General features: G+C 54.3%; 6 protein-coding genes across 6 annotated transcripts; 2 read left to right on the top strand and 4 right to left on the bottom strand.

Moving 5' to 3' along the window:
• Positions 1-6,605: 6,605 nt before the first annotated feature.
• On the top strand, positions 6,606-7,148 carry CCM_01443 (uncharacterized protein; the record flags this gene model as incomplete). Its single annotated transcript, XM_006666599.1, has 3 exons — positions 6,606-6,656; positions 6,707-6,793; positions 6,888-7,148. The coding sequence occupies 3 exons, from the start codon at positions 6,606-6,608 to the stop codon at positions 7,146-7,148; spliced, it is 399 nt and encodes a 132-aa protein (XP_006666662.1).
• A 163-nt stretch (positions 7,149-7,311) lies between these two features.
• On the bottom strand, positions 7,312-8,122 carry CCM_01442 (uncharacterized protein; the record flags this gene model as incomplete). The annotated part of the gene is made up of 3 exons (XM_006666598.1): positions 7,312-7,453; positions 7,659-7,761; positions 8,023-8,122. The coding sequence occupies 3 exons, from the start codon at positions 8,120-8,122 to the stop codon at positions 7,312-7,314; spliced, it is 345 nt and encodes a 114-aa protein (XP_006666661.1).
• A 5,334-nt stretch (positions 8,123-13,456) lies between these two features.
• Positions 13,457-16,325, bottom strand: CCM_01441 (uncharacterized protein; the record flags this gene model as incomplete). Its single annotated transcript, XM_006666597.1, has 2 exons — positions 13,457-15,030; positions 15,098-16,325. The coding sequence occupies 2 exons, from the start codon at positions 16,323-16,325 to the stop codon at positions 13,457-13,459; spliced, it is 2,802 nt and encodes a 933-aa protein (XP_006666660.1).
• A 503-nt stretch (positions 16,326-16,828) lies between these two features.
• Positions 16,829-17,680, top strand: CCM_01440 (uncharacterized protein; the record flags this gene model as incomplete). The annotated part of the gene is made up of 1 exon (XM_006666596.1): positions 16,829-17,680. One exon carries the CDS (start codon positions 16,829-16,831, stop codon positions 17,678-17,680), a length of 852 nt encoding a protein of 283 aa, XP_006666659.1.
• An 834-nt stretch (positions 17,681-18,514) lies between these two features.
• Positions 18,515-21,354, bottom strand: CCM_01439 (coronin-6; the record flags this gene model as incomplete). The annotated part of the gene is made up of 9 exons (XM_006666595.1): positions 18,515-19,363; positions 19,416-19,530; positions 19,586-19,622; positions 19,676-20,097; positions 20,226-20,372; positions 20,492-20,676; positions 20,713-20,837; positions 20,882-21,084; positions 21,332-21,354. The coding sequence occupies 9 exons, from the start codon at positions 21,352-21,354 to the stop codon at positions 18,515-18,517; spliced, it is 2,106 nt and encodes a 701-aa protein (XP_006666658.1).
• A 670-nt stretch (positions 21,355-22,024) lies between these two features.
• On the bottom strand, positions 22,025-26,748 carry CCM_01438 (GTP binding protein (Bud4), putative; the record flags this gene model as incomplete). The annotated part of the gene is made up of 4 exons (XM_006666594.1): positions 22,025-22,501; positions 22,556-26,203; positions 26,492-26,598; positions 26,721-26,748. 4 exons carry the CDS (start codon positions 26,746-26,748, stop codon positions 22,025-22,027), a joined length of 4,260 nt encoding a protein of 1,419 aa, XP_006666657.1.
• Positions 26,749-27,070: the final 322 nt, after the last annotated feature.

Genomic DNA, 27,070 nt, shown 5'->3' with positions numbered 1-27,070 from the left:
TGGCGAGCCGTGGCAAGCACAGGCTAGCAACAGCATCAGCCAGGGCCAGGCCGGGGTGAGACGTTGGTCCCCAAAAAAAGACATGGACGAGAAGGCGAGGGAGAGAGTTGTGAGACGGGAGAGAGAGAGAGAGAGCGCGACCTACACCGCAGAGACGGGTATTGCCATCTGACCTGTACGACACACGGCTTCGCTGAATGGCGAACGTAACTGGTATGCGCCACACGCAAACGAATATGAGCGCTTGCTGTGCAACTGTGCCACACCCAACGAGAATGACGCGCTGCTGTAGATTGATAATACACGCCCACAACTCGGTACACAGCTAGTTACTATAAACCCGTCCACGGCGCGCCTCAACAAGTTGCTACACAAGCACCGTCAGCCGATACGACAACCATCTCCCTCTCTCTGTTCCCTCTATCTCCCTTGTCCTTCTTTCCGTGGTATTACTCTGGGGTAAAGAAACCGAACGTGCTCTGCATCTCTGCAGCTTGCTCGCCAGCACTGCCACGCCGCTGTTCCCATCAGGCACCGCCTGCATGGTGCTACCGCTCCGCTTCTGCTTGTTTTTTTTTTTTTTTCTTCCCTTGTTCGCTTTTCTCATTTGTCTGGTAGTACCGGACACAGCTCGCCATGTGGCCTCGTGGAACCTGCAGCTAGAGAACCTGGAAATCTGTAACACGGCCGCATTGCCGCCCCCCGGCGCTACCAACCACCTTCATCCACCACCGCCTCCCACCAAGCGTGATCATGTTCAACATTGTCCTAATCGACGCTGCGAGGTTGTGCACAACCGAACAAGAAAAAAAATCATCTAGTCGACTGCAGCTGAGCTCTCTTTGTGCAACCTGTCTGCATGCAACGATCTCGGCCTCGCGATTATCGGAAAATCAATGCCGACGAATGCGTCGTTATTATGCAGGGTAGTCGCAACAAGCTGCCAACAGGCGGCTGCATTTTCTATCGGTTTGCACGCTGCCTTCACAATGACAAACGCCGACGAGCTTTATCATGGCCAAATGTCGCAAGGCAAACTTTATCCAAGCCACAGAACACTTTTTCCCTCCTCAGCTCATCGTGATGCTTAGCTTTGCATCCTCACGACAAATCCAATTGTCGTCATACATCCTGCTAGCCCATCGCCTTGCTCTCTCCTTACCCCTCCTTCGCAAGGCATCGAAACGGCCGACCTCATGCACGTCGTCTAGGCCCCGGACGTGGCTACCCAACCCCTGCAGAAGGGCAACCGGCGGCGTAGGCACCGGACCCGGACTTGGGAAGCTAGTGCTCGCCGACACAGTTCCAACCCTCCCGGCGCCAGCGCCGTGTTGAAGGATGGACTGCCACTGCACCGACAGAAGTCGGCGGCGCGCCACATGCATACCATAGCTCTCTGTAGCTATAGCTCCGGCTCCGGCTTCAGCTATGCTCGCTTCGGCCTGCCACGCGACGACAATGACGCCTTGGTAGGTACAATGTATGCGGAGGGACTTGCCTAGCTCATTTTCTAGTGCCTTGTCCGCAGAGTACTCTTCTTATTAGTTTGAAACTAGTAAGAGTCGCCCTAACTAACTAGTAGCAGCAATCCGAAAACGAATATCCAGCTCGAGTCAACCTTTCTATAACAAGGAGTTATTGGTGTTGGTCTATATAGAAGGTTGGGACGATACACTGCCACAATTCAAGTTAACAATACCTTCAGCGATATGCACTTGTAGTGGACTACCAATAAGTAATGTAATAATGGCTGTTGTGTGCTATGCGCTCATGCCAGCCTCTCGACCTCCCCGCTACTTTACTAGTACGCTCACACATGCTTCTCCAGTGAGTTGGAGGAAGCGTTGGGGGGGTAATGTGCTTTGACCTCGTCGAGGCTAGTACAGTAGTTAGTGGCAGAGTAATCAAAGTAGGTAAACAAGGGCGACGACGGCTTCATTGTTTGGGAAACGGCCCCTTGGCACTTGATGACTAGGCTTGCTACAAGCCAACCATGAGGTGGCGTCGATAGAGGGAGGATGGAGTACAAGGCGTATCCCAGCTGATGGCACGACAAAGATCGGGCTGGTCTTCGCGGTGAAATTACAGTCACGACGCCTCATCCTGTTCGGACGATGGCTTTTGCCTCGTTACCTGGTAACATACCAAGAAGCTCCGCGAAGAAGCCGAAGTTGGCGAGCGTCTCTAAGCTAGCTACAGTGAATGATTCGCTCCGTTGCGGTAACATACGGGGAAAATATATGTATATACCAAGGATGCCACAATTCCAAGGCTGGTGAATAATGGTCGGAGCTTTAAATTCGCACAGACCTGCTCAAGGTGCAGCCGTGGATTTCGGGCCAGCTGGCGTGGACAGACCAACTCTGGCACGGGGTCGCGATACGTTCTGGTCCATTCATGGGATCCATACTACGCGATCGAGTGATTGTGTAACATTTGTCGACCAGAATCGAGGAGCAGGGGCTTGTTCTGGCCGAGTGTCTAGCTAGTTCTTCGAGTTTGGGGGTTTCGTGTCTGCAACGACGGATTGCCGTTGTGCTTTGCTATACAGCCAGCCACGACTTTAGCGATGATGGAAGAAACAGCCAACCTTGTCTCGATATTAGTAGGGTGCTGATCAGCACCGCCACAGCGAGATAAACGACGGCGTATGCCGTAGCAAACTGCAGGTGCAAGTTAGTTAACTAGCTGGGGGGCACGTTGGTGGTGGTGAGCCCGCAACCAACGGTTTGGCAACAACAACCTGCAAAAAAGCGGACATTTTCATGCTAAAAATAAATGTATTTCATCCAGTAGCAGAGTCGAGAATATTTTTTTTCTGCCGAAATAGATCAGAGTAGCAACGAGGACAAAAAGAGGGGGGGGGGAAGTGGTGGGCTACGACGAGCAGTGACTGGCTGGCGCTGCATGAGACGACCCGGAAACATGAAACACGCCTGGCACTCTGCAGCAGCGCCGTCAGGAAAAACCCACCACCTTTTGATAACTACTACGACGCCGCCGCAACGCACGTTCCTTGGCTTGCTGAAATTCTGTACGGGCGGGCTTCCGAATCCTTGATGCTTCTCTTGTCGTCTCTAGTTATTTTTTTCTCTCTTGCCCACACAGCACTGGGTTACAACTTGCTGGGTGGGTTAGCTATGTAGGTACACTAAAAACCTAGCCACACGCTCTCGGCTTTTTCGTCCTCCCCCTGGCGGCTTGTCCCACAATTCAGCGCTAGCAGAGGCTGCCCACTGCTGATTGGCTCCCTCAGAATTACCGTGCCCCGCCTTGCCCGCATACCCTTTTCTGCACAACCGTCCAACAACAAGAGGGAGGGGGGAAGCTCTATTGTTCAAGAGCGAAAGTTGCACCATGCAGGACAATGGGCAAAATGTGTGCGCTCTTTTGTTAGTGGCCCACCCTCCTCACCTCATCGTCAGCCGTGGACCAGAAAGAGGCTATCCCCGTTATGTATGTACAACAACGTCGTGCTGCTTTTTCTGTACAACGCGACAAGAACATGGAGGCGCGCGCTCGCACGGAAAACCACCCCCCCTGCCATTCGGCAATCTGCTCAGCTTCTACCACCTTGGGAAAGGGAAAAATAAAAAAATCTTTGTACGACTCTCTTGATCATCTGCAGGTCCGGACCCTGGCCAACCTTTGCTTTCCCGCCGAGATGCAAACCAAGTGGGCTGGGCCGGTTGGTAGGCTAGGTACTCCCATGACACCGGGGTTGTCATTCCAGCCGCCGCCACCCAAACTTTTCTACGAATTTTGGCTGGCTGTTATCGTCTTGTCAAAAGCAAAAGCAAGCCCATGCTGCAACACTAATGGCTAGTGTAGCTCATCTGCAAGTTACTTGTTACATCTTCTCTTATGCACCAGTGGGACGCCCGCACATACCCCAAGAGAAGGAGCAAAAAGGGCACCCGGGAAGTGCTGATCTCTTGCGTGCTCGATGTTCTCTTGCCGCCTCATGGTTGACCTGGTTCGATTCATGCAAGGCATCAAAGAGGGTGTGCTGATCTGCCCAACTGCTCATCGCCCATGCCGACGCTCTTCCGGGCCTCAGAGCGCCGTCTATCTATATCCCAAGAAGACGTTGCCGCCAGGAAGACGGAAAGAAATGTCATTTCTTGACACCAAAGCCGTCGATATACGTTCCGAGAGCACATTGCTAGTACAAATTATTGTCCTCAGGAACTACCATGCCAGTAGGACGATGCTCACCCGCAGTGTACCATACCAGTAGGACGATGCCCACCCGCAGTGGCCGATGCTCTCTCTGACCAGCAAAAGCCGATCCCGCCCTATCCCATCCCGATCAGGACGGAGCCTCCGTTGGCCGTGCCAGTCAAACCCCGGCACAAAGCTCTCCATAGTACATAAAACCGTCAATGTCCAAAATGCATTGTTGACAAGTGTGCTTCGTGCCAAGCTGTTTGACTTGGATAATACTACCTAATTGTCAAGCGATGCAGACTGATAGCTTGAGTTGTGACCCAGAACCTGGACATTCACGGGATCCCGGTCAATCGGCGTGTAAAGGCATTGATGGCAGCGGTATCATGGTTTCGCCGCCTAAACACCGTACGACCACTACGCAGCCAAAAGAGAGAGAAAACAAGGTTCATAGCAAGTGCGTGTGCTTGAGACACAGACGCTGGTATGTCAAGCGTACCTACATACCCGGCTTGCGGCAATCACGTTGGTCTTGTGGCCTTTCCCCAGTATGTACAAGCAACCACGAGGGCCCATGCGACAAGCAGAATATCACGCTTTGGTGCGGCCATCAAGATCATCGCTGCATGCGTGCGTTAGGATGCTGATACGAAAAGCGGGCAGAGATGACGCCGTCCATGCTGGCGCAAGGGCCGCCTGAGATGGACATGTAAACAAACCATGTATCGACTATTGGCTGATGAGTCTTGTTTGACAGCTCTTGATACCAGTAGCGGTCTGCATCGACCCTGGGCGAATTTCAGCCATGCATGACATGCATCGCAACCGGGGGGGCTCGAGATGTTGAGTAAGAGAAACTCAATCAACACATTCCCACCTCGGTGCTCCCACGCACGGTCTCCCACGAAGTCTCGGTGTCATATTTTCCCCCTCGTCGTCACTTTTGAGATGTGCTCTCGCACGCATGGTCTTTGCGTACCGGGGGCGGCGACGCCCATTTGACTTTTTTGACTGGAAACGGGAGGCTAACAAGATGCAAAGAAGGAAAAAAAAAAAAAAAAGACCACGAGACAAACACACAGACAAAAGCTCATCTGTCCCGGACAGACGATGGCGCGACCAGAAACATGCGCTAGTCGCCTTTCATTTCATGTTGTTTTATTTATTATTTTTTGCTTCTTCGGATTACAGACGACGAGGCTTCGCCATGACCCAGCAGAAGCCGGGCTCCGGCGAACAGACTTGGATCTAATCTTTTGCTCACCATGATTTGTTTTGGGTTCCGCGTTCGGTGTCTCGCTTCTTTCCAATTCTTCACCATTTTTTTCTTAATAAACGTTGTAAACAAAAATCGGGGGCAAACAATTTCGCAGGGCCTGTTTTAGCCCCGATATCCCTTTTTGCTTTCTTAACAGACTGCGGAAGACCCTCCACTCCGTTAAGGGGAAGAGCGCCAGCTCATCTGTCGGGAAGGGGGTCACTTCTCACTCTCTTTCTTTCCCTGGCCCAGAACGATACCCAACCCGCCGGATTGAAGCCGGTTCATAGGCTATTGATGCTGGTCGATAGCATACATACGTTGTTGCTCTTACACAATGACAGGTCGGCTGGGCCGCGGCCTGCAGCGGGCTTCGAGAAAGAGGCGTTGCCAAATATAGGCTCCCCTGCTGCCTCTGTACCCTGTTACCCCCTCCCAAGGCTGAAACAGACCAATCAGCTCCCCTGGCAGGCTCTCCCTAGGAGATCTCAAACGTGGTGCGGGCAGGGCAGGGGGGGTAGGGCCGTTGCTGATTGGGTCCTGTGGGATGGCGAACCAGTGTCACAAATACAGGCTCTTGGTACGGGCGGGAAGTAGCGGATTACTATAAAAGAAAAGAAAACGAAAGAAAAGCAGAAAAAAAAAAAGAGAAAGAAAAGACACTAAAGTGAATAGAAGAGGCCTTGATGGGTGGTTGTGAAACCTGAGAGAACAGAGCGTACCGTACTCTTGGTACCACCCAAGCTTCGCAGAAGGCTGCTTCTTTTGTCTTGTCATCCTTCTTCGTACCCAATGCTGTGGCACCTGAAAATTAGACATTGTCTGAGACACCAAAAAAATAAAAATAAAGAAGCGCTTTTTCGCTTCTTGAATTCTTTTTTTACTTTTTTTGCCAGCCTTGCGCGGGGGAGGTCTTGCCGTGGGCTCCGTTTACGATCCCAAGACCCAGTAAAAAAGCAGATTACAAACGAAAAGCACGGTTCGAAAAGTGATGGCAACTTTTTTTTTTGAACTTTTTTTTTGCCTTTTCTTCTTTCTTTGCTCGGGCCTCTGTTTCTGGGGGCGGCCTGGGCGGAACTCCCGCCTGCCTCCGATGCCTTTCTGCAGCTCCACCTGGGGCGCAAACGGGCAACCTCCATCCATCCATCGGAAACGACAAGACGAAGAGCAAGCAACCATGGCAAAGCTCGGGATACAGGCGGGAGCCGCTATTCTGCGCTCAAGACGGGTTTGGTTCTCAAACTACAAAGTTACGGATAATAACTAACTGGTAGACAGAGCAACCCGTTGACCAGCCAGGTTCTTGATTCCTCGCCCAGCCACCTGATAGCCCTGTCTTCTCGTGTATCCATCCTCGACGCTACTGTACATCGATGCCGTTTCACCATTTTCTTTTTCTTTTTTCTCTTTTTATTTTCGCTTCTTTGCTTCTAACCCTCCCCGCTCAACTCCCAACTAGGCAATGCATCCGGTCCCTGACAGCAAGCCGGTCACGCCACAACACTTGGCCCGGCCAAGGTCACTACATCCGGCATGGTCCAAGGTCAACGCATTGTATAACGCGTTGTATATAGAACCTGACGCTGCGGCCGGCGCTCCGGAGCGCCCTGGTGCCAAGACGTCAAAAGAGGGCCAAGATGTCAAAGAGGACGCCAACTGGTTATACTCGTGCTCTGGCCTTTGCTCTGTGTGCTTCTTGTTCAGTACAATCCGATGTTGAGACAGATGACTGGCAGCCCTGGCCGCCACAGCGCCGCCACAAACTAGTTATGCATACTGGAACTCCGCGTCCATTTGCCGACTTTGTTCGTCGTGGGAGGCCTTGTTGCTCCCTCTCTGGTTTGGTCGTTTTCTTGATGCTCGAGAAAGTGATACTGCCGCTCTCAACCTGAAACGATAACCTGGATCGACGGGAACTTCTCCATTGACAAGAATGTCTTCGATGGCTCCTCCTTGCCTCTTTGGGATCTTGGACGGGCTTGCTGATGACTCTTGCATTCAATCCCATCATCGGCAGTTACGGCACTGCATCAACAGCACTTGCACAGACGGCTGAAATTATGCCAAAAATGACCAAAAAATCAAGCATGCCAATCCAAAACACGCATCTACATAGTATTGCTTCTTTTATCTCACCATGTTTCACTAAAGGCTCTCTTTAGAGGAATGTCGAGCATATCTCATGCTGTGAATAAGCTTACTCGCAGACGCCCTTGAAAAACTCACTTACTCGATGTCGGCGCTAATCCTAACCAATCCGAGCGCCCGAGAGCATACGATAGAGTCGATACGAAACTGCAATGGCACCCTGAACCAGCCGACGTAAGGAGATCCTATATCGTGATATAGAAGGGCCTATTGGCACAGACATGGGGGGGGGGCATGGGCCATGCCCTCCGTGTTAGTCTAGTCTGTTTGACGGCTTCATCTCGACAGAAGCTGACATCTGAGGGCGGTGAATTAGCTAGAATAGCTACAAGCCAAGATTCAGTTCGGGCTGATCCGTTTCACGTAAAACATGCAATGGCCACGGTCGGTGAATGACCATGTACGTCGAGCCAAAGGCCAGAGCCACGAGCACGAATAGGACGTACGGACGGACACTTGGGGCGGTTTCGAAAAGGCCTCTTTTACTCTCTTCTCCATGAATGCCGTTTCAAGACTCGACAAGCACAGCTGGCGAGAAGGGCCCATTCTTTGTCTCCGTGGGCATCCACACCCAAACGGCGAGGGCACGTTCAAGGCCGCCAAAAGCCGGACAGGCAATTGACACGGCATGAACCATTAGTGACGAGATGCTATCGCTAGGGGATAGTTTGGACGAACGGCGCGGCGAAATACGACGGGCTGGCGGCAAGCTCAGGTATCAGCAATGGGGGGGGGCGGCGCAATCTAGTGTTTCGGATTCCTCGTCGCCAATCGGAGACGCTATGATGCGTCGGCGCCGCGGCCAATGACGCTAATACCATTTTCAGGGAACGAGAGCAACGATTCGAATATGCAAGAGGCAAGTAAAAAAAGGGTAACTAGTAGTAGAGAAGCGGTTTCATGGTAGCCCGCTGGCCCCGGGTCTCTCGCCTCTCTCCTCCACTTGTTGGATAAGTCAGTCGTACGGTCTATCGGCTAGTGATGAAGGGGACCCAGGCTCTTGTTGCGGACAATTACTCGCCGTCTGTTCCATTTGCCGCCAACATGGCCGATACGAAACCCGCCTTGGGGCCAGTCTTGCTGAGGTGTGGCGGGAGGGTGCATTGTCACCATGCTGCCGAGGGAGCTTTTTCTGTTCCGTGTTGGTCCAGGACCGAGTCCAACTCGAGGTATGACGAGTATATTTCCTGCAATCAGAGTTCCGGATAGGAAGCGCACAGTCAGTGTGAGAAGAAACAAACTATAATGTGTTTGTAGAAAGATGTTACAAACTAGCAAAGCGTAAAAGCAGGTACAGAAAGAATGAAAAAACAAACTCTGATAATAGCAGAGAAAGTGCACATGCCACCACGGGCGGCTACGAGATCCATAGTATGCAATGCACAACATACATGCAAAATCGGAGGTGTGACTTGGGTGCATGAAGAAACGTTATTTCGACGACTCGGAGGCTTGCGGGGACCGGCACGACTCGACCGACTCGTTGGCTTTGCTGAACGCGCACGCTCCCTTCCACCGGGGGGTCATGACAATGGCAGATTTCTGTCTTGTGAAAAAGATTCATGCGCCACGGGCGGAGGAATTAGAGAAAAAGCAGGAGAAGAGGGGGACAGGGCCCGGCAAGCCGCAGATTTGCGCCCAGATCCTCACGACGCTCGCATGAGCCCTATCCATGGCGCCCGTGTTTTGGTTTAAAACCCCGCTCTGGCTTGTTCCCAAGCTAGGTAAGCTATCTTGATGGGAAGCAGATGTTCAGGGGGGGGGGCAAAAAGGCGAGAGGCGGGTGGAAGTTGAGAGCAATGTGGAGTTGGCATCTTTTTTGGAAACGAGGAAAAAAGAGGCGAGATGTGGAAAAAAAAAAAAAGTCCTAACTACTTGGCAGAGAGAAATTTCTCAAACACGCAACAAGGCCTACCCAGGCCTCAAACCCAGGCCATTGAGGCCTACCCAGGCCGCGGTTTTAAAAGACGTTCTCGCGGTTTCAAGACAGTTTCCAAAAACCCTCTTCTTCTTCGCTGCAAGTGTCTCCGATACAGTTCAACCCGCCAGGTTTCATACAACCAGACTATGGGTTTTCTTTTCCTTTTTTTTTATGCAGCGAAAAAAAAAAAGAAGCCTGTTGGACGAGTCGACGGATATCCGCGGAGCACGGCTTGCTTGTGAGGGCTGTTCTGGTTGCTTTCTGAGAAGAACAAGGACGGGTAAGCTATGTATCCCGGAGCCCAACCGCAGGCTCAAAGTCGTCGCGTCGAAGAAGAAGCCTGCAGATTTTCAAGCCATGTTCTGCCTCTTCTTCTTTTAGACAAGATGGGCTGCGGAACTCGTCTTGTTCCAGCTGCTTCTTCTCTCCCATGATGATCCGGGCCCCGCGGCTTACACCTGACTTGACCGACGTCTGATAACACGGGACTGATCACCAAAGATTTTATTCTGAAAACATATGCCATGAAGCACTCGTATATCAGCTTGTGACAGAATTGATTCATCTTTTTGCGTTGGTCCACGTCTACCCATGCATTTTCCCTTCTTCAAGCGTCCAGATCGCATGAACAAGCAAAGCGCAGACACAGCAACCCGCCGAGTCATGAACAGCACCACGAACCGCTCTCGCAAAGAAAGGGTTCCATCAGACCAACCCGGCCACCTCCGATTCCGTCATAGCTGAGTGCCGCCCGGAATGGAGAACATCGGGGCGCAGTTGTTACAAGTTCCCGGCAACCATTTTCACCTCCCGCAGGCCCGGTTTGTTCGAGCAGAGGCGCGGCGCGGGCGGCAAGAGGGAGATCCGAGCTTCTCTCTCTAGCTTATCTCTCTCTCTCTCTCTCCATCTTCTATTTTTGGACAAGTGCGACTCCTCATGTCGGTGCGCAACCAAGAAATCCGAAACGATCTGGTCCATCGACAGGTCGGGGGGGGGGTGGGGGGGGAGCCGCCACCACTTCGGAAACGGACTTGTCATGCAAGATGGAATGCTGTTTTTTCCCTCTCTGACTCTTTTTCTTCCCCGCATTTCTAGTTAGCTCTTGCCTGCGTCAGATGTGTTTGTACATTGGAAAGGGCCTTTTTGCCGTCATCACCATGTTCCCGGGATGGGAACGGCTTTTGTTGGCGCGTTTGAGCCAGACCAAGCAAACTTGAACGGGCATATACGCTCGTCTCAAGTTTCTGGCCCGTAGTCATCTGTAACAGCCGCTTTGTCCTCTTTTGTTTTCTGTTATTTGTTTCTTCGTTTGAGCCTACAAAGATCCAATCAAAGAGCGCCGTTCGTCAGTTGGCGAGAACGAAGCCTGCGGTTTCATCGTCCCTTTGCTTGGAAACTGCATGGTGCTCGCCCTTGGCGCTTGTTTCTCTTTTCATCGTTGAACCGGTCGCGGGGGTTTCGTTCTGACCGGCTGCGTAGTTCGTGGAAACGTCCCCTCCAGGTCATGACAACACGAAGCTATAGGGTAGTCAAATATTTGCAGAGAGCAAGACGGCCTCACGTCGTCCAGGCTTGGATTTTGCCTTGTTTATTGGCTTAGTAGTTGCGAGAAGTCCATTGAAAGGGTTTCAGGTTAAAGTTTTGAGTATACGTCGAGTGGAAACCATGGCATCGAGACATGTTGGCTGAATCCCTCGAGCGACTGGCCACGGCATGTCGATAAACTTGGCTGCATACTGAATTGACTTTTTGAACAAATATGACGACATAAATTTAGTAAATGATTCTCCTGTACTGGTTAGGTTGAATGTTCGAGTGATGCTGTTGGTTTCACCCGTTGCGCTCTCCGCCTCGGCAAAGAACTGCTCATCACGCTCGTCTTGATTACCATATCACGGCACTTCTTTTCAAATAGCCTCGCGAATGCATCGACAGCCTTTCCGAAACTTCTAAAATATATCAAATACTCAATTTTGCTTTATTGCCGTCTTGTACGAGTTTTCTGCCCGATTCGTGGCTTCTTGCAACTTTGCCCTGAACACCTCGATGTCGACAGCGTCACGGCAGATACGACGCTGATGCCAGTTTTGACCGCTATAGTGGACCATTAAACAGGAATGGCAGAGTTCAAGTAGCTGAAAGGGGCTCACGGTATTCACTCGGACGACTTGGATAATGGCGGCGAGAATACGGAGCGCGAATAAGCCAGGACCGTTGCGAAAACGACTGTCTGGTACGTGGACATTGAGAATAGTCTCAACAACGGCATTAACACCCATACGGGAGAATTATCTACTCGAGTACGGGCGTATCTACGTGCTGATTCATTATGTAATTACGTAGTGTGATTCGTCGACTCACACTGCTGCGGCAAGATATTGTGAGCGCAAGCATGTTGGTCGACACCTATTGCTACATTTCATCGTGCGCGCATTAACCATTTGAAAACGAAACACCTCTCCGGCACGTGATTGAAGCGTACAATGCCCAGCCTCCATTTCGCTTCTACCTCGTGCGACCAAGATGGCCCGACTTCGACCGAAGACGGATGCTTACAAACAGCCAGTTTGGTTGCACAGCTACAGGGTCCCAGCTAGAGAGCTGGTTCGATAGCCGCGACGTCATATACTGTAATGCTGAGCGTATCCGAAACAAGCCTGATTTTGATCTTGTCGAGCTTGTATGGTACGATATCCAAAACCTCTGACAATGAAAGGTAAGACCATGGAGTCCTGCAAGCATGACGAAGATAGAGACCTCAAAAAGGCTTATTGATACAAATGCAAGCTGTGCGGCGCAAGTTTGGCGTTGCCGTCATCAGTGTTGTACGCCAAGCTATGCTGCACGACTCAGGCAAAGGCAGCAAGGCGAGAACGGTTCGGGAACTGCCTGGAGTCCCGCTTGTTCGATGACTATTTGAATTCAATGGCCAATGCGAGCAAGAATCAAAAGGCAAAAATCAATGACAAATCTATTATCATGTTGATTTGTCCCGAGTGGCTGCTGGGTTCTGCGCGTTAGTCAGGTAACGGCCCTTGAATTGCTCATGCTGGTTGTGCAAGCACGCTTGGACGAGCGTTCGGTGAGCTTTGCTTCTGTCTTTCGGCCCTCGATCAGGTCAAGTATTGCTTTCCCAGTGCACAATGGAGAGAGAATACATGAAACTTGAACCGATACAGGCCTACCCGAAAATGGCATTGCGTTGGAGAAGCTGAAACGGCCATTCCAGAAGCCCAATTGCACGCGCCTTCCAGGTACAGGTGGAGGAGGCCGCCGCCTGGGAGTCTCGGCCCATCCTACCAGCAAGTCTCATTCGTGATCATCGCCTGGGTACCTAGCGGACGTTTGGCCGCTGCTGTCCGTAGAGGTCCACCCGTATTCCAGCCTCCCTGGCCCTTGTAGCCGCGCCGGAAGGCCGGGCTGCCGGCGGCCCGCTGCGGATCGCCTCGCATTCGGCCTTCTGGGGCCGCCCTGTGTGACAGATGGCGGATGCCAGCCCGACAGACAGGGGCAGGTTGTGCGTCTGTAAAATGAATAAGTAAGAAATTATATATTATAGAAAATGGGAGAGACAGCTATGGGTACTACTGTTCGCCCTTTGTAAATTAAGCTGCACCAGCTCATAATCTGGAGCCGCCTTTAGCGAGCGTCTAACGGATTTGGTCCGTGTTTGTGTGACCGCGAGCACTATAGAGGGTAAAAGCAAAGATTTTTGCGTAGTAAAGTGTTTTCGTTGCAAGCAAGTCTCTCACTTCCTACTCACGTAGAGCTGGTGGCTCGTCCATAAGTCCAGAATAGCCTCGCGTGTTCGTTCGGACTCGTTGTAGTTGGGACTCTGGTCGGTACAACGGTCGATACAACTCGCGACATTTAAACCGCCGGCCTCGGTGTCCCAAAGCCACCTCATACACATAAAACAAGGACAATTATCCCTTCAGGTTCGACAAAGCCCGCAACTTCTACGTAGCCAATGTGAGTGCTTGTCTGGCATACGTATTGATTCCCTCTCGCGATAAATCATCGTCATCGACACTGTCCAGCCTCCATTTCTCCGGAAACACAGCCACCAAGCGCAGAGCCACCTTTATCATCAGGTCGACGGTCCACTCCGTCAGCTCATCGGACCACAGCCACGACAGCCACATGCCGGCCGCGGCCAAGGGCAGGGCGACAAAGCAGGGCGCCAGCACGGCCGGGTCCGGCCAGCGGGTGACGATGAAGTAGAGGGCCGTGCCGGCGGCGCCGGCCCAGACGCCGAGATACACGACGGCGAGGAAGACCAGGCCGAGGACGAGGATGGTCGTGTAGATGACGATGATGCATGCAAAGAAGAAGCAAAACTTGGCGACGGCGCGGTTGCCGACCGTGTGGAGGCGGTGCTCGGCGGCGCCGGAGCGCGCCGACGAGAAGCGGTTGATGATGGTGGCGCGGCAGTGCAGGATGCCGACGCGCACCGACGGCGAGCGCACGAGGATGCGCACGAGGTACGTCACCAGGCCGACGACGGCGAGCGCGAGCGCCCACGTCCACAGGCGCGGCGGCGCGGCGAGCACCTCGCGCACCTGCATGGAGAAGATGGACGTGACAAAGGACAGCGGCACAAAGAAAAAGGCCAGCTCCGTCAGCTTGTTGATGCCCGACGTCTGGTCGATGACGAGCGCCGACTGCGACAGGCCCATGGACGAGGCCAGCATGCTGAGCGTTGACTCGGCGCGCCGCTGCAGCGCCTGCACGTCGGCGATGAGCAGCGCGAGCTCCTCACCCTCGACGGCATCGTGCGGCGTCGAGGAGGTGGCGGTGGCGGCGTGCAGGTGCAGCGCCCACTCGCCCAGCGCCTGCAGGGTGCACCGCATCCAACACAGGTTCTGCCGCACCGAGTTGCCAAACGACTCGACGAGCTGCGAGAAGAGCGCGCCGGAAAAGTCCCCGTCGAGGTGGTCCAGCTCCGCCCGCATCTCGGCCAGCAGCCGCCAGAAATCGTCGAGCACGAGGCTGTGCAGCAGCGTGGCCACGAGGGCGTCGCCGTCCCGGGCAGCGTCGGCCGGCGACAGCGTGCGTAAGCGGCCGAGGACCAGCTCCGACGTGGACAGGCTGTATTTCCTGGCAAACGCGCGGTCGCGCGAGTACGGCTTCGGGTTCGCGTACTCTTCCCGTAGCTCCTTCTCGTAGTCCTCGTCATAGTCGTCGTCGCTGGTGTACGAAGATTCCGAATCGCTCTCGTCGCCGCCGCCTGATTCTTCGTGGAGCGAGGGATCCGCGTCGACCTGTTTCCTGCGGAAGCGGTTCCGCAGGGCGTCGCGTTTTTGCTTGAGATTCTGCTTGGTGGCCTCCTTTTTTTGCGCCTTGATCTGCTTGTTGGTAATGGGCGGCGGTGGCGGATCCAGATACGTCTCTTCGGGGCCGGCGCTGCGCCAGAGCTCCTCGTCCGAGTAGCTTTCAATCTCCATGGCCCTGGGCATAAAGGTCAAGGAAGGCGTGTATTCGTTGGTCTGGATATTCTTCATCTTCCGGGCTGGGTCAAAGACGAGGACGACTCCAGGGAAGCATGGGTTGTTAGTTCGGTACAACGTAGTGACGGGACAAGTATCTGTTCTACCCACTGACTCTCTCTCCTGCCTCATCGCAGCCGGTCCAATGGCTGAGACCTTCGGGTGCCAAAACACGTAAATCTCTATTATACCATGAATTCAAGTTCTTGGGCAGGCCTTCAAAGGTGCTGTATGAACGGTAGACATTGCTGGCCTTGACCTTGGACGGCGTCAAGACGGCGTCCGTCGTTGACGAGCTGGCCGCTGGCGGGTAGTGTCCTTTTTGCTTCCTCTGCTTCTTTCTTTGCTTTGCGTCGGCGAGAGCCTTGGCCTTGGCCAGTTTCTGTGCCGTCATGTACCGTCCCCATTTGTCCTGGACAACGTCTCGCTCCGCCAGCCACCGTCCGTCGCTCAGGCGGACCTCAATCTCGGCCTCGTTGAATCCCTTCTTGCCCAGGTAGTGCAGGAGACCCAGCCGCGCCCACTTCATGTGCACCCACGGCCGCGACTTGACGCGGCGCGGAATGTTCCACTCGGTGCGCTGGCCGGTGCCGGGCAGCGGGTGATGGCGGAAGCGCGTTCCTTGTTCGCTCCAGTTCATCCAGATGGCATTGTTGACCTTGAGCTGGCTGTCGCTCGCGGCGTACCCCGAGTTAGCCAGGTGCTCGAACCAGAACTCGGGGTCCATGTTGTACGTCTGCCCAATGGCGCCCATGGTGAAGCGGCTGAGGTCAGTCATCATGATGACCCGGAGGCCGCATGCTTTGGGCCTGTTCTGCAGCAGCTCTGCAAGGTGCTGCTTCGTTGCTGCCGTCACTACCGCAGCATTGTCGTGACCAGAAACGTAGTCAATGACGGTGACTGCGGACGACGACAGACCGCTATAGCGTTCGCGATGGGTGACGTTGAGCCATCGGGGGTCCCATCTGGCGCGGTTGTCGAGGTTGTTCATGTACAGCTCGGATAACGTCTCGAGCCAATGCGACAGGTTGAACAAGTCCTCTGGTGGCTCAGCGTCACTGGCCTTGGGTGGCTCCGAGTCATCGGCTTTGGGTGCCTTGACAGAAGCATCCGAGCTTGCTCCATCATGACCCTGCACGAGGGTGTTTTGGTGGCTCGTGGGAAAAGAAGTCGTGGCGGTGGTGGGAGGCAGTCGTGTCTCTTCGTTGCGCAGCGCGAGATTTGCGCCAAGTGATCGCTCCAGCGAGTTTCTAGGGACATTGTAGCTTGGGTTCCAGCGCTGCGATGGTGGCCATGACAGGGCGTACCCGTCTTCCTCAGACTTTTGCGTGCCACCCATCCTTTGCGTATCAGGCGCGCAATGCCGATTGCATCTTTATAGATTTATATTTTTGCTCCAGAGCAGGGGCCGCTTAGTTATATCACGACGTCGACCCCTGGACAAGACTTTCAGCCCAGGCAGGCCAGGGCTGCTTATTGGCGTTGACCCCCCCTGTACCCCCTGTACGCCTTTTTGAGGCTGCTTACGAGGTACGAGGATGGCGGGTACATCGGCGACCTAAAACAAGCCGTCATCTTCAGCTGCTAATTATAAACAGCTCTTTATTTCATTCGCTATAATGATCTTGCTGATCCTTATTATATTCCCTGTTCAATTCATGACCTTGCTGTTTTTACTAGATCCGGACTTTGCCCCCTTTGTTGTCCAACGTAGTAAACGTCTACTATCGAGCGAAGCTAATTTTTATACTGCCATCCCAAATACAAGGGCCGTCCCGTGCCGGACGCCGCGCGATATATAAAACCCCAATCTGCTTTTGAATGTAGGGTTCCATATGCTCAATGTATAATAATGCCCATACTCTGCCGCTAGTTTACACTCAGACAAAACCCATTCGCCAGCGTATCTCGCTGCCATCTGCCCATCACAGCGAGCAATCCATTCAGCCTGACCAGCGCGCCCGTGAACACGAGCACGTGCATCAAGTTGTGACTCTGGCCGAGCAGGTCAAACGTCCCAGGAAACCAGCGCTCAGGAATCCTCGCCGCGTACAGCGCCGCGCCGGAGAAGTTGATAAGCGCCAGGCCGAGAAACGACTCGAGACCCATCATGTCCTCCAGCGCCGCGAGGCCGAACCGGGACCAGCCATGCAAAGCAGGCGCAAAGAGGCTCGATCCCAGGAAGCAATACAGGAGAAAGCGCATCGTGCGATAGGTAGGCTGCCGAAACGTGGGACGCAGAGTAAAGACGCCGCAGCCAATGGCCGTGCCGCTGAGGGCGAGATGGTACAGCACCTGCAGTCGTGGTTGGCAGTAAAAGGCGAAATGCACGCCAGAGACTCCGGTTCCCCACATGACGAGAACGATGCCCAGGTGGTCGAGCTCGTTGCCGAACCGATGCATGCCGGCGCTGTGGTCCGCGAATGTGTGAAACGTGGTGGACAGCACGAAGCAGACCACCACGGAGAGGTAGTACACGCTGACGGCCGCAATGTCGGAGGCACGCGAGCCATCTTGGCCGGCAAAGGAGCGCAAATGAAGAAAGTCGATCAGCCCTATGAGGAACTGGGCAGCACCGATGAGATGGGACCAGATATTGGCTGCAGATTGGGTCAGTCGACTTGCCGCAGGGATGCGTGCTTCTCTGCCGAGGACACTGACCTGTCTCATTGTGCACCTCCAAAATACTCCTGACGGACCGACTGAATGAAAATGACGCGTGGCTAACGTTTGTTATAATTGTCTGCGCTTGAACTGTAGTGCAGGCTTGCTCACGTACCGATACCCCGTCAGAATGAACTCGTTGTCCCTTCTCACAGGTTAGCACCATCTTTAAGCGCCCGCCTGTGAAGCGCATGCCTTTGCCACGGTTCTTCCCAGCCAGAAATCGTCAGAAAATAGTCTTGTTCCTTTCGGTAGCATAGGCACCTACCTGTTTCTTTCCAGGTCAAAAGACGAGCCGATTTCGTGTTGGGCGCCTTGCCGTGCATGGTCATTGCCGAATTCTTGATTCAAATGGCACAATCAGTTGCTACCTATGTATGCAAAGACGAAAAATGACGTGGTCGTTAAAACCCTCGTGAGTCTGCAGGAGTAGACCTTTGTCGCAGCTGCAGGCCAGGGTTTTCTGGGTGGCTAGTAAGCTGCGGGACAATGACAGCCTGGGTAGGGTGTCAACACTTCAAAGAGGCCAATACCCGTGACATTTTTTCAACGTATTGCTCTTCGTTATCCTCGCTTGATACACCAATGTCGCTACAGTAAAAAAAAGCAGATTTCAAAACGAGACGATTTACAAAAGGCAAGTTGTGTTTGCCCTTTGTCTCGTCTCCTTTACTCAATTGTGGCCACCACCATATTCCTCATTTCGTATCCGTCCATAGAAATGACCGCCTTCCTTTCATGTCGTTCCCCGGCGTGTACAAGAAAAAAGATATTCCACAAATAACAAAGATTTCAAAGAAGAACTATTCCATCCCATGTTATGCGTATACTCCTCACTCTACTTGTCATGCGCATCTCTCTGGCTCATGAGCGCGCTTCCTCCAGCTCCAGCTCCAATTGGCGGATACGTTCATTCTGGTCCTGCGAACCCGTGGGGCCAACTTTGCGCTTGAGCAGCTCGACCTCCTGCGTCAGCTGGCCAATCTTGTCGTTTTGCTGCGTGATAATCTTAGTCTGGTTCTCAATCAGTTGCTTGATCTGCTCCAGGGACGACTCGACGGCTGTGCCTCCGACAGGGGTCGATGCGCCCACAGGTGTGCGGCTGGGTACAGCGGTATTGATGGGCGCGGTGGCGGTAACAGGAACAGCAGCAGGCGCGGGTGCGGGCGCCGAGGTCGTCTTGGTCGGCAGCTTGGGCTCGGCCGCGCGGACCGGGACGGGGTTGCGCTGGGCGGGGCGGCCGATATCTTCAAAGCTCGAGGTCGTATCGGCGTCGTCATCATCCTCCTCCTCATTGTCCTGGAACTTGTTGGCCATGTTGGAAATGGAACTCTTCTGGTCCTTGATGCTGGGTGGGGGGGCACGGGAAACGGCAGGCTTGGGCTCCTCGCGCTTAGGTTCTTCGCGCTTGGGCTCTTCACGCTTGATCTCGGCCTTGGGTGTGGTGGGCGACGATTGGGCGGGAGCCTTGTAGTCAGAGGCAACCTCCTTGGGCGCGCTGCCATCATAGACACTCTCGAGGTCGATCTTGCTGGGGATGCCAGTCTTGCCGTCGAGCCACTCCTTGGCGGAGCAGGCAGGCTTCACGCCGACAGCCGGAGGGAAGATGTCGGCCTGGAAAGTTTCGGCGCGACGCGGCACGGTGAAAGAAATGGGTTCAATGTAGCTATCATTGACAGTCTTGTAGGCGCGCATCACTTCGTTCTCATGGGTCTGTTGGGCGTTAGCTTCAAGGTACGAAAAAATGAGTGCAGCTTCTTCCTACGTTGATGCCACGGCGGGGAACAAAGGCAATGCCGCGCTGAGGGTCGGGAGACTTGTATTCGCTGAGGAACTCAAACTTGTCGTTTTCATATTCGTAGTAGCGAATGTTACCGTCACTGAAAATAGTCAGCGATAATTGGTCCGCACAAAGTACTCTAGCACACAACTTACCCCTTGCCAGCAAGGTACAGGCAGTTGGAGCCATCATCTATCACAGCGTTAGCCATTTGCCGTCACGTGTAGGGCTGGACCGCGGCTTACCCCAGAAAGGCATGCAGACGCCCGAGATGGAGTCAATCATGCTGAAGCCGCCGATGGGCTCAGGGTTGCCGGGTTCCCAGAGGGCTATTTGGCGCTCGCTCATCTTGGAGAAGCCCGTGGTGGCGAAGCGGTTGTGCTCGCCCATCCAGACGGCGCGACTGTTCTTGGCGCCGGGGTGGCCGGGGGCCTCGTGGACGGGCTTCTCCTGACGCACGTCCCAGACGCGAATCTTCTTGTCGCGCGACGTCGTGGCGAGCATGCTGCCGGCGGCGTTCCAGGTCAGGCTCTGCACGATGTCGCCATGTGGCAGGGTGAGGGGCGACTGGCCCGTGGTGACGTCCCAGATCTTGATTGTGTAGTCGCCCGAGGCGGAGGCGAGGATGTTTTCGGCCGAGGGGTTGAAGAGGACCTGTCCGACTTTTCTGCGTGCGGGGGGCAGAATGTGTGGTTAGCAAAGTCGTGGGCCGAAGGGAAGCGCACAAAGAGCGGCTTCGTGTTCATGCAAGCGCCGGCATGCGTGCGCTGGAAAGAGCCTTTGGCGGCGGCTTACCTGGAGTGACCGGCGAGCTTGCTCACAGGATCGACGTTGGTGATTTCTTCGGCGTCGGTGTAGAGGGTAAAGTCTTCAGGGACCTCCCAAAGGAAGACCTTGCCATCTTCCGAGGCCGAGGCAATGAAGCGGTCGTTGAAGGGGTGCCTGGAGAAGCGGGTTAGCGTTACGGACCGCAGAGCAAAACAGGGCCGAAGCTTCGGTCTGTTGTTGTTGCTGTTGCTGTTGTACGACAGCTCCGCCAGGGAGGGGTGTTTTTTGTTTACCAGTCGGTGTCGAGAACGGCAGCCGTGTGACCGCGAAAGAGAGGAATCTGATCAGGGAGCTTGCCGCGCTCGTTGAGCGGGATGACGGCAAAGGCGCCGCCGCCGGACGAGTCCCAATTGACCGAGAGGTATTCGGGGTTGACCTGTTGTGCAGTATCGACAGTCAGCTTCTCTTCCGCCTCGTGCTTTCCTCGAGTCATGCCGCCTAGCGATCGTCATACCTTGATCAGGTTGGTGTCCCAGGCATTGCGGCTAATGTGAATATTGTCGTAGCAATTGTCTTTTCTCGTGGGCTTGCCAAAGACGTGTCCTACGTGATGAGTGGTCGTCGTCAGCCTCCATGTGCCTGCGCCAGGCCTGGGAGAGGGGGGAGGGGTCCGGTGGGCTTACGATACTTCGACGCTCTGACGAATCGGCCAGCCATACTTTGCAACCCCTCGTGGTTGTTGGTGTTGCGGTTGCAGCGAAAGGGGGAGGGGAGTGAAGTGGGGTGCGGGTGTGAGGGAGGTTGTTTTTTGTTTGTCGTCTCTTCGCGATCGCGTGGATGAGCAAGGTAGGGGACGAGTTCGAGTTTCCCGGAGAGAGGCGCGGCTCTGAAAGAGAGTTGGCAGAGAATTGGGGCCAGACGAGGAGGAAAGCGGCTAGTAGTTATTAGGGTGAGGCTGTGGAAATGGGGATTGGGGTTGGTGGTGGGTGGTGGGTGGTGGTGGTGGTGATGAAGGCCTGTGCCTCCAGTTTGGGCTTAGGGGAGGGGCCTCTCACCAACTCCTCCCCGCTGTCTCGGCTCGTATTAATAACTACCAGGTACAACCTCGAAATCCTCGAAATAGCTGCGGATACGACACGACAACACCCCCGCCCATTATACCGCAGTGATACACTGATACGCCAGCCCAACACCCACACAACGACAACACACAACACACAACAACTCAGCTCGTCCAACTACATGCAAACAAGGATACAAGGGTAACGGCTGTGAATAGAATTGGTCACGTGTCCTCCCGAAAGCAACAGCAGTTAAATTGGTGAAATCTGAAACCGTCCGTCCCCCGGCAAACGCTTGTAATTGGCGCTTGCTCTGAAGCTTCTAAGCGAATTAGCATGAAAGAAGGGCGTTCGTACCATGTCCCAAGTATACTTTGTAGCGTCCTTGAAACAGCCATTCCATGACACGGAGCAGGCAGAGTGCCGCATACGACACCTATCCGCGACACCACACACACGCATGAGCATATCGCCCATATCAAAAGCAAGAAACATTCATTATAAAATCTCTAACATAATACAACAGTCAATCGAAGAGTACAAGACCAAAATGACAACAAAACGAGAAACGAGAAACGCATCATGCTTGAAAAAAAGCCGAGCCGGTAAACACCAACGACGCCATCGTTTTGCTCGAATGAGACCCCAGATTTCCGACATTGACTCATCCCATCTTGACAAAAGGAAAATGACAGCCAAAATCCGCCATGCATAAAATCAGAAAGCAGATCCCAGTAGTCAATCTACTCCCACCCCCGCACAAGCCTAAAACGGAGCACCGCTGCTCTGTCCACTCTTGGTACGGCTGTGGCTCGATTTCCGTTCTGCTCGCCGCCGAAGTAGCTCTTCTCTCTTCAGAACAACATCGCACCATTTTGCGCGCGATCGTGGGCCGCCATCATCCTCTATGCTGCTGGCGCTCCGGCCAATCACTTCTTGTAGCACTTTCATCCATCCTTCCTTGTCCTCGGCCGTATCGGCATAAAAGTCAATCACTTCCCCATTGTTGAAGCGAATTCGGAACCCCTCCTCGACAAACATGTACCCGTCTTCTTCCTCCGCAAACGCCGATCTGCGACGCTTGCCACCCTTGACTGTCGTCTCCTTCTCCATCAGCGTGCGCCTGTCGTCAATCAAGCGCTTGGCGTTGCTCAGGTTGATGGTAGCACGCGGCTGTCGCGTCGCCTCGTGATACGCAGTCAGCCGTGCGCCCATCAGTTTGAAATATCTTCTGCGCCAGTACTAGTCATCCCATTAGTCTTCCATCGCATCACTCATCATGTAGCAGATACTTACAGGACAGTCGCCTCCTTGTTGGCTGAGAGGGCCTTCCCAGCTTCTAGCTAGTCTCTCTTCGGCCGCTCTAAGCTCACGAATGCACGAGTTCATGCTCTTGGGCATGTCATCGTCGGTGATGTTCTTTGGTCTGGGCACGAATAGCAGCTGCAATTCGAGTTTGCCGATATTGTATGGCGCTCTGCGGACCACCGCACCAGTTCCTCGCTTGCTCTTTACGCTGCAAGCAAACGCCTCTTCCTCCTGAGCCCACTCGTTGAAGCAAACAACCTCGGCCATGTATGGACGGCCGTAGCACCGGTTCTCGTGCTCCTTAAGGCAAACGTAGGAGCGAGCAAAACTGCCGTCCACCTCAGCCACAAGAGGCGATAGTAGTTCATAAGCCGAGGGCGTCCCGTTCTTCTGGCGGGCAAGGGCCTCCTGGTGCTGCTTTGCGACGCGCTCCTCTTCTCTTTGGCGAAGCTCCATCTCCTTGCGCTTCTTGGGGGAAGCAAAGACCTTGCTAAATGCCGACGTCTTGGATTTGACGGGTTTCACGGGGACAGGGATGTCGAGGTACGCAGGCTTCTCGAGCTTCACGTTGAGAGTAAGCTGGAATTCGAGGTCGTTAGGCACGACAAGTTCAAACTCCTGGCCAATCGGCGCGTTGCGAGCGAGCTCCAGCCAAGAAGTAGTCACGCAGTGAACTCCGTTATCCAGAGTCAGGCTAAACCAAGTGCGCTCATTTCTTGGCAGAGGAAGGTCGAGGTCCTTCACTCCCATCACCTTGACGAATAGACGGCCTCTTTCGGCGCCATCCAGCGTCGTGGCATCCATGCTCATGTCCTCCTCGGGAATGGAACGAGTGGGTATACTATTGCTCTCTTGGCCAGGCAGAGGGGGAATAGAGCCGGTGCTGGCAGTGGTTGCCTTGGAGCTAGTACTCTTCTTGCGGACAGCAGGGTTCCACGGCTCGACAGTCCAAGACTGTGGTCGATCGTTCTTAATGGGAGAGTTGTTCACAGATCGCGTCTTGCGGGTCATGTCCTCGCCCTCTTTATCGCTAGCAGCCACCAGCTTGGTATTTTGACGCATGAGATAACCACGCTTCTGGCCTTCAATAACTCTCTCAAAATCTTTGTCAAGGCTTAGACCGGTATCCAGGTCCAAAGTCAGACTCCGATTCTTGAAGCTGGGGTGACGCTCAATGAAAGGGTCCTCGCCGTCAGCCAGCTGCACAGCCATGTCTTTGGAAAGACGGTTCTTGTGCTTCTCTGGGATCGGGGGTACATTTGGCACTTCCTGACTTGCTAGACGACGAGCCTCGCGCATCGAGCCAATGTCAGCCGGCGTGTTGGAGATTCTGGTTTTGAGCTTGGAGCCAGAAGCCTTGATGGTGGCTACCTGTTCAGGAATGGCAGGAGACTCAACCCGCTCTTCTTCGAAAACATCCTCGTCATCCACTGGGTGACGAATAACGGAGCCAGGGCTCTCGGGCTCATCGGCAAATTCATCATCGTCACCCCAGCCACTACCGTCGTACGCGGACTTGGAAAGGCTCTTCTCCGGCGTGGCCGCCCGCTTCGTAGGGGAAGGAAGGGCTGGGATTGGCTCCTGGGGTTCAGCGACTGCTTCTGGCTGAAGAGTGGTAGGCTCAATGGTAAGGGCAGGCTCACGGGGCGTCACGAGCTGGGGAGTCTCTTGCGCAATAGTTACTTCTTCGGCCTGCTGTGCCTGCACAAGAACTTCCTCGTATGTATCGTCGTCAGGCAGGATGCTGAAATCATCTTCATCCTCGTACAGATCCACGACTTCATTTCCATAGTCAGAGGGGTTTCTGGTAATGATGACGCTGCCGTCCTCGACGATAGTCTCATCCTCGAGGATGCTCTCGTCCTCAACCATGGAATCCTCCGTAGATGGGATGGGAATATCAGGATCCTCCGGGATCACAGACACATCAAAAGTTCTCTCAGGGCTGCGACAAGGGCTTTGGGCAGGAGAGGACAGATTGAAGTCAGATTCTCTTTCAGTGACCTTGTTGCCGTTGACACGCCTCAGGATGGATTCACGAGAGATCTTGGCGGGCATGTGGAAGTCACCAAGGGCAGACATATCGCCAATGGTGTCATCGGCCTCAGCATCTTCAAGAGCTTGGAGCTTGAGCTCTTCCGCCGCGGGGCTGTTGATGCGCTCGCGCGCGCTGCCTCTCCTAAGGCGGCGCTCGCGCTGCTGCTCCGCTGCGCTCTTGGCATCGCCATCGTCAGACATCATCATAAGCTTGAGACGCTCCTCAAGAGGCATCTTGCTATGGCCAAAGCTTTGGGTATCAGTGCTGCTGGCCGATCCTGGCGGGGGTGTAGGCAAGTTGCGCTGGCCCGAGTTCATCATATGCTCGGTAGTCGCAGACATGCCAGACGAGGAATCGCTGGACTTGATGCGTTCGTGGCCCCTGTTTGGCACCGGAGGCAGGGGCCGGTGCTCAGCGCTAGACGAGACGGAGCTTGGGACATTCTTGTTCTTGAAGCCATTAGAGAGTGCCATGGAAGGACTGCCGTCGGGCATGGGGCTAGCCTCGAAACGCCCATGGCCACGGCCGTATGGGCTATAGTCGTCCGGGCCGACGACGGGGGTTTTCATTGTGTCCTCGAGGGATGCGTCGAAGCTATCTTCGGGGTTTTGGCCGTGAGCGAGGTCGTAGTAGCCGCGGTCACCGTCGGTATCGTCAGATTCGTAACTTCCTTCGCGTGAGTTGGTTCCAATGGAAGAGAGATCAGGCGTAGTCATTTCGTACTCATTGATCTGTGGGGGAGCAGCGTCAAAGGTCACGCTCTTCACATGGCGATGCGAGGACCTGCTCGAAGAGAAGTCGTCGTCGATGTACGAGGTGCGCGTGGACCAGGTTCCGGTAACGGGATCAAAGGAATCCTTGAACTTGGAAGGCGAGAGAGACGACTTGGTAGGCGAGTTGGAGGGCTGATCGCGGTTGGCGCGGGGTGTGGTAGGAGCAGCGATGGGCCCAATAGCGGTGTTTGTGCTCATAGTAGAAAAGAAAGAGGACGTGGTGGAAGCAGTATCACTGCGCTTGAATTCAGGAATCTGATACTCAGAGTCGAAGGAGCGTAGGCCGCCGCTGAAGCTGGCGCTAGAGCTGGAAGAGAGACCAAGGCTGTTTACTTGGACCTTTGCAAGCGGTCTCTCGATTGTCGGGATGCGAGTGGGATCATATTCCTGCTTCTGTTCCAAGGCCAAGATGTTGCTGTTCTTGACTCGGGAAGCTCTCTGCAGTCTCTCAATCGAGGAGCGGCGCTGGGGCGAAGGGGAGGTGGCGGCATGGCCGCCCCCATAGGGCACGTTTTCCGAATTACGGTTCTGCCAAAAGTGTCGTGGAGAGGAGCCTCCGTCCAGCGGCGACGACTGGAATGGAGAGGAGTCGTTGCCAAGCGTTGGTTTCTGGACGAGCAGGGGCCGAGTTAGAGCGACGGGGTCAAACGGGGGCGGCGGCAGCATTCCACATACCTTGGGGGACACGATCTGGTGCCAACTGGGCGAGTTGCGGCGCCTCTCCGTTGGCGAGAGCTCGGACAACGGGCGGGGCAGGCCGCCAGCCATCTTGGTCGGCGAGGACCTGGGCGTGGTGGTGCCTTTGGCGATACGGAGGGGATGCACCTGGCGAGGCGAATTAGCAAGTGACTCTGGTGGTTGGGCCGACGAGCAAGGACAGGGCCCAACAGCCGCCGCCCGGACTCGTGAGGGTACACAGCATACCTGTTCCGAAGACATTTCGCAAATTGGAAATTTGGTCGGGTGGTTTTAAAGTGGTGTGCTAAGCCGATCGTGACGGCATTGGAACGCAAGGTGAATGGAGGGGTCCAGGAGAAGCGGTGATGGCAGGAATGTTGTGACAGGAGTGAGTTTTTGCTGTAATTGGCGGAAAGCTGTTTTGGTGCAACGAACAAGACGGCCCGGGTAAGATCCGTCGCGCTGCAAATGAAATGGGAAAGTGGCGGTAGAGAAGACGGATGGGCGGTTGACTTCTACCAGCGGCGGCCTGAAATCGAGGCCTGCTCAACAAGGGAAAAGAGCTTCGGACAACAACTGATGAAGCCGTTTTTGGGGGTCAGAAGTTGAGAGGAAGGATGTGGTCTCACAAAGCCGGTGGACGACGTCTGGTATGTAAACGTACCTGGAATGCGAGCGCGACGGCCGCCCATTGGCTGGCGAAAAACAAACAGTCGTGGGTGATGGTTGTCGTGGCAACACGGGGGAGGGGGGGTGGTTCGCCGCCGATGTGAGTGGGCTTGCTCGCTGCACCCAAGCACCAACCGAGACTGTGAACCACAGCTCTGCAATGAACAAAAAGGCAGCAAAGCCACGGCATTGGCCAGCAAACTCTCCAGCAGACGGCGCTAAGCAGGGCTCTGCGACACCAGGCTCAGCAAAACTGACAATGCTTTGCAGCGTTACCCCGCTTGCCCGCCTGCTTGCGTCTCTCGTTCCGCCCGCCCACTGCCATCTCGCCCACCAGTTGCCCAT

The sequence above is a fragment of the Cordyceps militaris genome, assembly GCF_000225605.1.
Source record: "Cordyceps militaris CM01 unplaced genomic scaffold CCM_S00001, whole genome shotgun sequence".
In the NCBI taxonomy this organism is placed as follows: domain Eukaryota; kingdom Fungi; phylum Ascomycota; class Sordariomycetes; order Hypocreales; family Cordycipitaceae; genus Cordyceps; species Cordyceps militaris.
The sequence above is the reverse complement of the archived record's forward strand: the minus strand, read 5'-3'. Positions and strand labels throughout refer to the sequence as shown.